The sequence below is a fragment of the Urocitellus parryii genome, chromosome 5 (genome assembly GCF_045843805.1).
Source record: "Urocitellus parryii isolate mUroPar1 chromosome 5, mUroPar1.hap1, whole genome shotgun sequence".
Taxonomy (NCBI): domain Eukaryota; kingdom Metazoa; phylum Chordata; class Mammalia; order Rodentia; family Sciuridae; genus Urocitellus; species Urocitellus parryii.
In genome coordinates, this window is record NC_135535.1 from 71,927,789 (window position 1) to 71,942,318 (window position 14,530).

General features: G+C 33.6%; 1 protein-coding gene across 1 annotated transcript in view; it reads left to right on the forward strand.

Annotated features, from left to right (window-relative positions):
* The window catches only part of Adamts20 (ADAM metallopeptidase with thrombospondin type 1 motif 20), a 147,511-nt gene that overhangs the window by 121,650 nt on the left and 11,331 nt on the right, over positions 1-14,530 (forward strand). The window contains exons 32-37 of the mRNA XM_026401433.2: positions 1,522-1,722; positions 2,442-2,571; positions 2,784-2,878; positions 2,965-3,059; positions 3,589-3,722; positions 9,672-9,763. Coding sequence (XP_026257218.2) covers positions 1,522-1,722; positions 2,442-2,571; positions 2,784-2,878; positions 2,965-3,059; positions 3,589-3,722; positions 9,672-9,763 — 747 coding nt within the window. The remainder of the gene's footprint in view (positions 1-1,521; positions 1,723-2,441; positions 2,572-2,783; positions 2,879-2,964; positions 3,060-3,588; positions 3,723-9,671; positions 9,764-14,530) is intronic.

Here is a 14,530-nt window from a genome sequence, read left to right on the forward strand (position 1 = left end):
ACGTCACCATCTTCATCTTTAAAAGCTCAATTTTATCTTTTTAAGAAGTCCTCCATGTCTATACTTAATATTTTAAGCATATAACAGTCATTACTGACTTTTTAATGTCCTTCTATGCTAATTGTAAAGTCTGTGTGTTTGCAATTTAGAGAAATTCAGTATAAGTTTTTGCAAGCATCACCATGAATATTGTGTCACACCTAAAAGGCTTTCTACCTATTAGTAGTCATTTCTCATTCTCCCACTTTCCTCCTAGTCACTGACAACCACTAACTGCTTTCTGTCTCTATTGATTTGCCTGGTTCTGGACATTTTGTATAAATGGAATCATAAAGCATGTGGTCTTTTGTGTCTAGCTTCTTTTATTTGTTATTTTTTTATATATCATTTTTAGAAATAGCTATTCAAATCCTCTGCCCATTTGTATTTTTATTGTTAAGTTAGGAAATGCTTTTCAGGTACCAACTTTTGTCAGTTATATCATATTTAAATATTTTTTTCTCAGTCTGTGGGTTGTCATTTTACTTTCTTCATAGTGTCCTTTGGTGCACAAATGTGTTTAGTTTTGAGGAAGTCAAATTTGACAAACTTTTAAAATTATTATTGTGTTTTGTGCTTTAAGTATTACACCTGAGAAATTATTGCCTATTCCATGGTCACAAAGATGAATATTGATGTTTTCTTCTAAGACATGTATAATTTTTGTTTATGCTTTTAGGTCTTTCCTATACTTTGAATTGATTTTGTGTATAATGACTTTAGTTCTTTAGGGTAAACACCAAAGAGTATACAGTGGGTCATTTGGTGATTCCATGCCTAGACTTTGGAAGAACTTTCATACTGACTTCCATTGTGGTTGTATGCACTAATTTACAATCCCAACAACAGTTCCTTTCCCCCAACATTCTCACCAGCATTTATTATTTGTTTTATTGATGAATGCTATTTTAACTAGAGTGAAATGAAATCTCAATGTAGTTTGGTTTGCATTACCCTTACAGATAAAAATGTTAAACAGATTTTCTAATTTTTTTTTGGCCTTTTCATTTTTTTTTAAGAAATGTCAGTCTAGTTCACTTGCTATTTATTAATTGGGTTATTTATTTTTTGACATTAAGTTTTTTGAGTTCCTTTACATATGTGGGATTTTATCTGGCCTTATTCTTATTCTCTCCCTTTTGGCCCTGTAGTAACCTTGAAAAATCTTTGCCAGTTACTCTTTGACAGAGGATCAACACCCAGAATATGTAAAGAATTCAAAAAACTTGATGTCGAAAAATAAATAGAAAATTTACAAAATACAAAATCTAGCCTGGATCTAAGTTCTTTCTATTTATTGGTACAACTCTGGAAAAGTTGAGCAAATGGCTTGGAAACTTTGTTTACCCATGTGTAAATGAGGCTGATCAAATAAGATTGTTGTGGAGATAATGCAGCTTGGTATATATTAAACAATTGATTGATTTTAGTTGTTAAATTTCAAAACATCTTCTTATCATCTTGCAATCATGTATTTTTAAGTGTGCAGGTAACTGTGGATTTAGTTATCAACGAAGGATTACATATTGCATTGGGATCCCGTCTACTAAGAAACATAAGCTCCATCAGCTTTGGCCTGTATCCTATCGAGAATGCCCTGTGCCTCCTTCCTCTCAGGTTTACAAATGCAATATGAGAGGCTGTTTGCGTGTGGCCACTTGGAAAGTTGGAAAATGGAGCAAGGTCAGTGTGAAATAATGAATTAAAACTTTTTGAATAAGATTTTCCAGGGGGTAGAATGCCTGGAAATCTGCATGTTTAGCTAGATTCTTGGAGTTGTCTCATCTCCTTTTGTCTGAAAACTAAAGTATCAGTTATTTGTATATATAATCTTATCTCTCCTCTATGCTTTCTGGAACTTTTTTTTATAATAGATGCCATATCAATACTTATTTCTGTTCCTCAGAGAACCCTGTAAAGTGGATTACACTTTGAGAAAGTATTTAAAACATATTTATTAATTAAGTGAAGAAATAAATAAATCTAATATATGAGTAATAAATATTATTTGCACTATATCATGTTCCCAATTTAATGGATGGAAAGCAAATAAATGCTACTTTGCAAATAGCATCTTAACTCAGTGGGAAAAAAAACTCTCAGTAGTCTTAATATCCTCGTTAATTAATATTTATTAAGTATTTACAATGTACTATAGATATAAGTATACAAAATAAATGAAAAGAAGCCAGTAACTGAGAAATAATAGACTTAATCCCAGGACTGAGGACTTTTTCCATCTGCAACTGTGCAGTCTCCAGTGTATTTCTGTATCTTCAGTAGTTCTAACCCTTATTGACCCCCCATTTATTTCAAAAGGACCTACTCTGAGAAGGCATGGACTTACTGGGCTTCCTTAGTATTTGTTATATGTTTCACTGTAAATTATACTCTATTCACAGTGCTCAGTGACTTGTGGAAGTGGGATAATGGAGAGAAGAGTAGAATGCATAGCTGAAAATGGTGGATCCAGTGACCTGTGTCTGAAGCATTTAAAACCAGATGCTCAAAGGAAATGTTATGCCAATGACTGTAAGTTAATAAATTTCAAAAATCAGCCTAGTATGTAAGTTTTTCTAAGAAGAAGTTTTAGTAAAGTGTAAAAATAAATGTACCTAATAGTCACATACTCTACAACCTGAAGGGTTCAGGTCTTCAATGTGTGGCAGTATCTATATGATTAAGCTCATGCTGTGTTTGTAATTTGTTCAGTGTTGATAAGATGTGTTAACTTGTCTTTGAAGGTAAATCATTTACCACCTGCAAGGAAATCCAAGTTAAAAGCAACATTACCAAGGATGGTGACTATTACCTTAACATTAAGGGAAGAATAATAAAGGTATTACAGAAACAGTTCCTAGTTGACTTTACCACTGTTCATTGTCTATTGATAAAGTTTTATAGGTGTTTGCATTTTTCTTTTAGGTCTACTGTGCAGACATGCACTTGGAGAACCCTAAGGAATATTTATCACTGGTCAAAGGTGAAGAAGACAACTTTTCTGAAGTGTATGGTTTTAGGTATGAGCTGTGTTTTGTTCTACCTGTGCATTTTTTATGACTCTTAAAAGTTCTAACCTTTGTATGACACTTGAATAGATCACATATGGGGCAAGTAATTTAAGAGCAGATGGACATATGAGGACCTAAGCCATCTGTTTCCATGCATATTTAATAAGAAAGACATGAGTGTTAAGCTGTACTCACAGAGAGATTGACTTAAACGTGGGTGAATGGTGGGACAATAGAGAAGGGAATAGCTAAAGATCTGTGTGTATTTTCATAAAAATCAAATTAATTCCAGTGACAAACATTAGGAATTATTTTTCTGCAAACTATCCTTAAATTGCCCATCGAGAATATTGTATGTTAATTGTATATTAGTTTTGTATATTGAATTATTTTTATGTCTTTCACATTAAACTTGTTGGAATTATGATATTGAAGAACAGGAATATTTTTTATTTTCCCACTTTCAAAGCTTACCATTCATCATGCTGGGGGTCTAATAACTATATCTAAGATTAAAAATATTCCAATGTTGTTACAGACTACAAAATCCATATGAATGCCCTTTTAATGGAAGTAGGAGGCAAGACTGTGCATGTAAAAATGACTACCTAGCTGCTGGATATACTGTTTTCAGCAAAATAAGAATTGATCTTACTTCTTTGCAAATTAAAAGTAAGTGCTGACTCTGTTTTTAAAACAAAATCCTCCATTTTCTAATGAAAGTCTAGCAATATGCTGATATATATGATAATCAGGGTATAGAGAAGGACCTAGCACTGCAAAACAATTACTTAATTTAAAAAGTATTATTAGCTATCTGCTTTCTCTGCAATGACATATCAGGGGTACCCTTAATCAAAATGTAATGGTTGTGGCAGTGATAAGATACTGCCCTTTCAAATCAAAACCCTCTACCTTAAAATAACCAACTATAAAAGGGTAAGAAAATTAACTTCATTGACATATACGTGTAAGTACTTTTTTCAGGGTTTAAATTAATAATGAACATTAACTATAAATTATAATTGATCAATTATTTTCCCATACAGTATTAATTTAATATGTCAGCAATCCTGTATTAGGGCAGCTATTATATCACACTGTAAGCAGTGATGAGAAATTTATATATATATATATATATATATATATATATGTATATATATATATATATATATATATATATATGGAAGTTCAGTGACTTGTCCGTTTCCTAGTTAGTAATTGTTGGGGGGGGATTATAAAGTTCTAGTTATGGACCTCAAATAATGGATCATACTGCCTTAATTTATAATACTGCCTAGAAATTAATTTATGATACAATCAAGTCAAAACATATTTATGAAACCTAAATACACTGAGCTTGATGCAGCCTCCTGTCTTGAAAGTGACATGCTTGTATAAAGAGGCAAAGAGTTTATTTCAAAATCTGAGACAGATCTCAGTCCTCATTAGATCAACTGTGTCTAGCCCAGTGCATAAACTAGAGAAAGAAATGAAAAGAGAATATTTATTGAAGCAGCATTTGCATTAATATGTAGTATCTAAATTATAGTTAATATGATGATGAACTTGATGACTACCATTTACCAAACCTTCAACGTTTACTACAGTGGATGTTTAGTTCATTTTTCACTAACGTAATGAAATTCTTTCCTATACTATAAAGGAGAGAGGTTTATTTTGGATCATAGTTTTATAGGCTGAAAATTCAAGTGGCATAACACAGGCTCTGGCAAGGTCCTCATCCTTGGCTGCCTCACATCATGGTGGCCATGTGTGTGTATCTCTGTGTCTGTGAGATCTCCCTCCATCTCCTTATGCAGCAACACAGTTCAATCATAGGGGCTCGACCCCACTCACCTAATATAATCTCATCATTTCCTAAAAAACTCGAAATAAAACACCATAACAGAATTAAGTTTCCATTCCCTTGATATAATTAACAAAAAACTTTGGGGATTGAATTTCTGCATGAGTTAGTAAGAATAGATCCTATTCAAATTATAGTAGTGATTTCAGTGAAACTCTGGAGTCATATTGTTTGGGTGTAAATTCTTTGTTTCAATTTATTAATTGTATGACCTTGAACATACCTTTTAAAGTCTAAATTCCCTCAACTGTGAAATAAGAAATCCCTCCCCAATTTTTCTCTCTTCTTTTTTCCTGCTTTTTTTGTCTTTCTTTCTCTTTCTCTCTTTCTCTCTTTTTTTTTCTTTCTTTTTTCTTTCTTTCTTACTTTTGGTGAAGATTAAGAGATGATATACATAGTCAATGTCCTGCAAGTAATAAATGCACTAAAAATATTGGTTATTATTTTATTATGTATCAGGTAATTAGTACTGCTAAGTATATATTTACATATTTAGCTGTTTTTCATAAATTTATCAAACAAAGTTGCCATATTTTCAGTCATTGGGCTGGGTCCTGAGTGTACAAGATCAATTACATACATTTTTAGCTCTTCTTTTTTCCTTCCTCAATGAATGTGGCAAAACTCAAGTATTGATTAAATGAAACCTTTCACCAATTTTGTACCTATGCCATGGAACAGAATTTGTCAGATACTATATTATCCCCATCAATACAATACATCATCAGTTCTTCCTCTCTGCTTTAATTTGCACGTCACACAGAGAAAATGCTCTTGATTCTTCCATTAAAATTAAGAACAAATCCTTGTTACTCTCTTCTTCTCTAGCCACTGTCCAATTTCTGTGTGTTTCCTTACAGTAAATTCCTTAAAAGTGTCATTTCCTCTCTCTTCCATTTTTCTTCCTCCATACCCTCCTGAACTCATTCAGATCAGTTTTTTATTCATACCACTTTTAGGAAATAGCTCAATTAAGATTATCAATGGCCTCCATTCCTCTAAATTCAATGGTAGATTCTTGGTTTTCATCTTCCATGATTTTTAACTGCTGCACCTGCCTTCCAGGACACCACACTATAATGACTTTGTGCCTTTCCTGGTCACTTTTTGTCTTGTCTTTCTCACTATGTCTTAACTTGGCCAATTACTTTTAATCTTCCATAACATTTAATGTTGGAACATTTAAGACTCATTCATTGCCTCGGAGATCCCATTCCCTCTATAGATTTCAAATACCACCTATTAAATGATAGTCCCAAGTGTACATTTCCAACTTGGACTGTTACCCTGAACATCTACCTGTCTGCTCAATATATCCATGTGAATGTGTCATAGGTATGTCAAACATAACTGAGCTTCTACTACTTCCTGCTAAACCTCTACCTTCTATTCAATTTTAACCATTGCCCAAAGTGGCAACTATAAACTTCTCCTTCTGCTGTAGCTAAAAACTAGCAATATCTTTAACGTTTCTCTTTCTTCTACAACCATATGAAATCCATCATCAAACTATATCAGGTGAACATTTTACATGCATACCACAATGGACTGAATTGCACATTCCCAAAATTAAAAAGTTGAAACCTTAACCCTCAATGCAATGATATTTAGAGGTGGAACTATTCTACAAAATTGGGTTTAAATGAAAACATGAAGAAGGGCCCCTCATAATAGGAGGAGCACACTTTAAGTAAAGGAGGAGCTATCAGAACTTTCTATCATGGAAAAATACAGCAATAGGGTCTTCATTTGCAAGTCAAAAAACAGAAAACAAAAACACCTTCACAAGATCTCAATCATGCTGGGACCCTGATTCTTGGATTTCCAGCCCTCAGAAGTGTGAAATGTAAGTTTCTGTTAGTTATGTTATCCAGTCTATGGAATTTTGTTATGGCATCCTGAACTATCTAAGGCATGCCAAATCTCCTTTCTTACTAACTCATTTGCTATCATATTGGTCCAAGTCCATATCACTTCTGATATTGATTTTCTTCTCAAAAGTTAAGCCAGAACAATCCTATAAAACTTCAGTTGTGTTATGACTTGTGCTTCTCTCATCTGATTTCTTAACAAACATAAACTCTGCTTGAAACTACCCAGACATTTCTCACCTAACTTAGGGTGAAATAGAGAATTCTCTCACTGATCAACAAAACTCAACATGATCTCCCCACCTCCATTACCACTCTGCTTCTCACCCCTTCCCCACCTCCTTGTGTACTGGACTCCAGACACAGTGGCTCTTTGCTTGAACACTAGGCAGGTCCTTGAGTTAAGGTCTTCTCACTTACTGTTCCATTTACCTGGAAGATTCATCCCACAGCTTCTCAATAATGCCATGAAGGATCACTAGGGCACTCTTAACATTCCTCTCTCCCCAGTGCTCTTCCATGCTGGATATGTATATTTTTAACCATAGCAATTATCACTCCTAACTTAATATAAAAATTTACTCTACTACTAGTCTCTCTTTGGTAGGACTCCGCTTCCATCAGCTTCTGCTTCATCCACTATTGTGTTCACAGTATTTGTAACAGTGCCCAATATAAAATAAGCTACAAATAAATATTTGTTTCCCCAAGAAGCTTCTAAGGACAGCTATCTTGAACCATAAATTGAGTGGAGGTTGAGGTATGATAGCATATTAGGAAGTCTCCATGGAATAGACCATGAAGGACAATGTGTACTAAATGACAGTGGCCTCCCATTATCTGTGGTTTCAGTTACCTGTGGTCAACCATGTTCAGAAATTATTAAATGGGAACATTCCAGAAATAAATAATTCTTAAGTCTTAAATTGCATGCCATTCTGAGTAATTTAATGAAATCTCATGCTGTCCTGCTCCATCCTACAAGAAACATGAGTTATCCCTTTTTCCAGCATATTCATACTGGATATGCTACCTGCCTATCAATTACTTGGCAGTGTTTTGTTTTATCAGATCAGCTCTGGTGGTATTACAGGGCCTGTGTTCAAGAAACCCTTATTTTATTTTATCACAGTATATTCTTACATTTTTTATTTTATTATTATTATTATTTTGATAATATCTTACTATGGTTAATTTGTAAATTAGAATTTATCATAGGTGTGTGTGTGTGTGTGTGTGTGTTGTGTATGTGTGTGTGTAAAACAATACTGTATGAATAGGGTTCATTTCCATCTTAGTTTTAGGCATCTGAGAAATGTCTTGGAATATTCCCTATGGATAATGGTGGGCTACTGTATGTAATTGAATTTTATCTGTGACATCATAGAAGCCATTGGACTAAAAGTATCAGGAGGAGGAGGGGCAACTCATATTCTATACTTGCTTGGAGGGAGAACAACTTATATCCATGAAAATAATTAGGAATCTCATGTGATGAGGTACACAGTTAAGGACCTGTGTCACAATATGGTGAAATATTAAAGAAGTTGATTCAATAGGATTTTCTCACAGAAGGTACGTGGGAATAAGTGATATGGACTATTCAGAAAGATTTCTAAAATAACAGGTGGATAGTTGTATAATTTAGTGAGATGGGAATAATGCAAGGGAATAAATGGGGAGAAATAGATAACGCATTTATCTCAGGCAAGTTAAGTTAGAGAGAGATGTTGAGCCACCCAAGTAGTTGTTCTATAGGAGTTTGGTAGATGTCCTGGAATTGATCAGAGTCAAGTGGACTGGATACATACTTTGCTCTGCCCCAGTCTAACTCATAATAGCCATAAGTAGTGATGTATAAATGTTTAATGACCAGATATGCAGGAAAAAGTTGGATTGTGTCCATTCTCATGGTATCTATACTTGCACACAGCCAATTATAAGCTACCAACATGACCTTATTATATGTGGAATTGGGAAGAGATGCCCACAATTGGCTCTCACTGGTACTGGCTTGCTTCACATACCAAGAAGTGCTCTTAGTTTTGGAAACCCTTCTTGGAGATAAGATAGCTCTTTGCAGCAAGGCTATCTGTGAGAATTGCCTCCAGGGCACTGATGTCATCATGGGATATGCAATGATCTTGCAGTTTTTCTCTAAAAGTGAAATAATTTGTGACAACTCTGTGGAGCTGATAGCCACTGTCTGGATAATTCTGTTGGAATATTATTTAAGTGAGTCAGGCATGATTAAATGATTGAAGCAGCTGACTTTTAGGATTCCTTTCAACCTGTTTTTGATCCCATGATTCTATTTTTGATCCTTTGATAATTGTAGAATCCCCAGCTATTGCTAATCAGAAAATTCTGCTAATAGTGTCAGCAAAATTAAGATGAAAAGAATAATATAATGCAGTAATGTAAGATATCAAAGAAAACAGCAAATATTTTAGCTTGGTGGTTCTTAATTTCCCAAATGAATTGATACATATGCAGTGCATAAGCACTTCAGCATAATTTATCTGTCTTTAATTAATCTTTTCTTTAGTGATTTTGGTCCTGATCTCAATTTTTCTTATTTTAGTATTTGCTCTGATATAAAATATAATAAAGCAATTATTTAGTTTTAAATATTCTGTTTTAATTACAGATGTACCTGCCAATTTTAGGGCAAGTTATGACATGAACATTTTTATACTAAAGATAATGTATTCATTGAGAGACTGTTCTACACTACGTACTATAATTGTGTCTTTTTGCTTAAATTTTTGAATTTATTATGTAAATACACTGAAGACAATAGTATGCAAATTCTGTGTACATTTGACAATTAATATTGCAATGTTATCTTAATACTAAAGAGTTTCATCTATTTTCTAGCTACAGACCTTCTTTTTTCCAAGACAATATTTGGTAAAGCAGTTCCATTTGCCACGGCTGGAGATTGCTATAGTGCTGCCAGATGCCCACAGGTATTTGACATGTATTTAATTTGTTTTCCTTCACTATGAAAAAATTTGAAATGTTTCTCCTGTTTCATTTTTCTTTACCATAATATTGCAAGAAGCATAAGTAAATTGATAAGCACAAGTTTCTATATGCACTTTATTTCAAAGATTATAGATAAACCTTAGATGAAGAGCATTTACAAATATTGGGTTTGTTTGAGAGATATAATAACAAGAATTTTAAATTGTTCAGATCCTATTTCTCCTTCATGATACTTCATAATTTTGATATTAAAAGGTAAAGGAATAGAACATAAACATGTGACTTTCATATATCATCAGTATGATAATATGATGATCATATATCATCAGTATTAGTTGTTTGGGTCTGTGGCACTCTGTTATTGTTTGGATGAGGGTCTCTCAAAAGTCCATATTTAAAGGATAGGTCCCCAGATGACAGTAGTAGGAGGTGCTATAGACTCAAGAGGCAGGGCCTCATGGGAGGTACTTAGGTCATTGGGAGCATACACTTGAGGGGGATTGTGGAGCCCCTTTGGTCCATTCTCTCTCTGCTTCCTGGCTTGTGATGAGATCCCTTGCTCTGGCATACACGCCCAACTTAATGTGCTGCTCTTGCCAGACTCCAACAAATGGGGCTGCACAATCTTGAATTTGAACTTCCAAAATCATGAACCTAAATAAAGCTTTCCTCTTTAGAAAGTTAATTGCCTCATGTATTTTGTTGTAGTAACATAAGACTGACTATATACATTCTTGAAATGATGTTCTATTATGTGTGAAATGTAGAGATTACATTTTCATTCTTGCTTTCATCTCTTATTTCCATATTTCTCCCCAAACTTCTTTATTGCTTTCATAACTTTGATTGATCTGTTATCCCACAATCTTGCTGAAAAGAAAAATGAAGATTTATTTTTTAATTAGAATAGGTTTTTAGTAGATTCCTTAGGATTTTCTAAATGCATGATGATGTTACCTGTGAATAAAATACTTTTACTACTTCCTTTTCAATCTGGGTATTTTTAATTTTTTTGTCTTGCCTCGTTGCTTGGTCATCTCTGCTAGTAGTGTTGGATAGAAGAGTAGATTTCCTTATGTTCTGATTTTAGGTGAAAAGCTTTCAGTCCTTCCCCAGTAGATATACTAGCTATGAGTGTTTTGTAGATGCCCTTGATCAGGTTCAGGAAGTACCCTTCTAATTTTAGCTTAAGTATTGCTACCAGAAGGAATGTTGGGTTTTGTTGAATGGTTCTTCTGCATCCATTGAGATGATTTTTGTGGTTCTTGTCTATTACTGTGTTAATATGATAAATATATTATAATGATTTATTTTAGTATATTAAAGCAAACTTGAATTCCTGGAATAAATCCCACATGGTCATAGTGTATAATTCTTATATTCTTCTAGACTTGCTAGGCTAAAATTTTGTTCAGAATTTTTTGTCTATATTCATAAGATTTTATTCTGTCATTTTTCTTATGGTGTCTGTCTGGTTTGGATATTAGGGAAATAATGGCTTCATAGAATGAACTGGGAAGTTCATAAAGTTTTGGGGAAAACTTTATGAAGAATTCATTCTTTAAACGTTTGGTAGAATTCAGCAAAGCCATCTGACCTTGTACTTTTCTTTGTGAAATTTAGTTACTAATTTAATCACTTTATTATTATAGATCTATTCAGATTTTCTAGTTCCTCCTTAATTGGTTTTGGTAATTTTCTTTATAGGGATGTCCATTTCATCTAAGTTATCTAATTGGTTCCAATACATCCTGATGGAATGTATAAACCTCTGTATTTTTGTAAGATCAGTGGTCACATCCCCTCTTTCATATTTGTCTGCTTTGTATTCAATAAATTTTCAGTTTAATCTTCACCATTTCTTTTCTTCTGCTTGCTTTAGATTTAATTGTCTCTTCTTTTTCTAGTGTTTTAAGGTAGATTAGGCTCTTGATTTAAGACATTTTTCTTTTTAATATAGGCATTTATAGCTATAACTTCCCTTCAAGCATTTAATTTGTGCATCTCAGAAATTTTGTATGCTGTGCTTTTATGTTCATGTATCCTAAAATATTTTCTATTGTCATGTGTTTGACAATAGAACATTTTCTTTGGATCACTGGTTATTTAAAAGTATGGTGCTTAATTACCAAATGTTTGTGAATTTTCCAAATCTCCTCCTCCTCTTCCTTCTTCTTTTCTTTGTTTAATTTCTACTTTCATTTCCACTGAAAAACATGGTCTATATTGTCTCTGTCCTTTTGAATTTATTGAGACTTGTTTTACGGTGTAACATATGATTTATGCTAAAGAATGTTCAATGTGTGCTTGGAAAGAATGTGTGTTCTGATGTTGTTGGGTAAAAAGTGTTTTATAGACTACAGGCCCTGGTAGTTTATAGTGTTATTCACCTCTTCTTTCTCCTTGTTGATCTTCTACTTGATTCTTCTGTCCACTGAAACTATGCAACTATAATTGCTGAATTATCTATTTCTAAGTTCAATCTTGTTTCATTTCTTTTGGAGTCTTATTGTACAAGCTTATGTATTTATAACCATCATAACTTCCTAATAGATAGGCTTTTATCATTATAAAATGTTCTTTTACTGCAGTAACTTTTTTTGTTTTTAGTTTTAAAATCTAATTTGTCCAATACTAATGGGGCCACTCCAGTGACATAGAGACATAGTACTTGTACTTCCAGTTGTCCCCAATTTCAGTGGAGCGTTTATTCCAGGATGCCTCATGGAAACCAAAATCTGTGTATGCTCAAGTTCTTCATATAAAATGACATAGTATTTGCATATAGTCTGTGCATATCCTCCCATATACTGCTAATAAGAATACTGTTTTGTTTATCTGAGAATGTCTTTATTTTGCCTTCATTTTTGAAAGATAGATTTGCCTGTTATAAAATCCTTGATTTGCAGTGATGATGATGATGATGATGATGATGATGATAGATGATTATTTGCACTTTGAATATGTCATTCCACTGCCCTCTGGTGAGCAGAGGCTAGATAAATAGTAGATATCAACTATTTACCTTATTCCATGTAAGTGGTCATTTTTCTAGTGGTCCTTTAGGATTTTCTTTTTATTTTTGTCTATCAGCATCTTTTCTGTGATATATTTGGTGTCAAACTTTAGTATCTATTCAGTTTGCAGTCTATTAAATGTCCTGGATGTATAGATTCATACATTTCAAAGTTGAAATCTATTTTCTTTCCCATGTAACTCTCTGCTCTTTTCTCTTTCTTCTTTCCTTTTGGTACTCTCATTATGCATATTTTGGTACACTTAATGGTGTCTCTTTATTTCTCTGATGTTCTGTTTATTTTTCTTTATTCCATTTTTCCTTCTGTTCTTAAGTTTGTATCATTGCTATTGATATCTCTTTCAAATGTTCCAATTCCTCTGCTAGATACAATCTGTTGCTTGAGCCTCCCTGGTGAATTAAATTTATCTTGGTTATTGAACTTTTCAACTCCAGAATTACCCTTTAGCTATTTTTAATAAAACAGAATTCTGGGACTCAGCGGTAGAGTGCTCACCTAGCACATGCAAGGCCCTGGATTCGATCCTCAGCACCACATATAAATGATAAATAAAATAAAGGTATTGTGACAACTACAACTAAAACTATTTTAAAAAAACATAATTTCTGTATCTGTAATGATATTCTCTGTTTGATGAGATATTATCGCCATCCTTTCTTTTACTTTTTAAAGCCTAGTTTCTTTTTTTAAACATATTTATAGTAGCTGATCTTTTTTCAACCTGAGATCACATACCTCTCAAAGATAGTTTTCTTTTACCCCAGAGTATATGTCATCCTTTCCAGTTTTTCTTTATAAGTCTTGTAATTTTTTGTTGACAATTAAATATTTTAGATACAATACTTTAGAAATTGTGGATACCGTTTTCCCCTCCCATCTAGGAATTCTTATTATTGTTTGCTGGTGTGTATATTTGTTTAGTTACTTGGCTGAACTGTTTCAGTGGATTCTGTTTCCCTTGAAGTGTATCCCTTTGATGTTGTACTTCAGAGAGTACATCCTTGGGCTCACATACTTACCCTGATCTTGCTTTTTCCCCCAGGAATGACCGTGGTGTTGGCTGGGCTCTCTTCAGTTGTCTTTCCCTGACTCTTCATTGAGATTTTTGCTGATTCATCTTTATTGACATAATTCTCAGTACTTGGTCTTTACTATTGCTAGATAATTGCTCTAGTCTTTCAAAAACATCCTGGGGACACCAATTACTCCTCATTGGCCAGGGTGGTTTACAGGTCAATCTTGAAGCTTAGGGAAGACTCCAAGAGGAATCTGTCTTAGCTGCATCTATTAAACTCAACCTTATCTATCATTTTGCTTGTTTCTCTCATTGCAGAGAAACAATTTAATTTTCACCAGTTATTGCCAGAGAGAATGCCCATGGGCTCCTTCAAATTGCTATTCTAAAAGTGCTTCCTCTCAGTGAAAGGTGGGTAACTTTGCAGAAGAATCCTACACTCTCATTCCATCTTTATTACTAGTTAGCTCAACTCACATCCATGCTTCTTTTCCCCAATTTCCTACTCTACTCATGTGGTGATCATAACTGCCTCCCAACTGGTACCTTTTTTATCTTTTATCTGTATCATTCGGTTTCATTCCTAGATCTGTCCTTCCCATGACTCCCCTTCTGCTTCTGAAGCCTGGCATTGTTTCTTTGGATATCTCTTCATGTTCTGAAGTTAAAGTTGTCTGACTTAAAACTTTTAACAT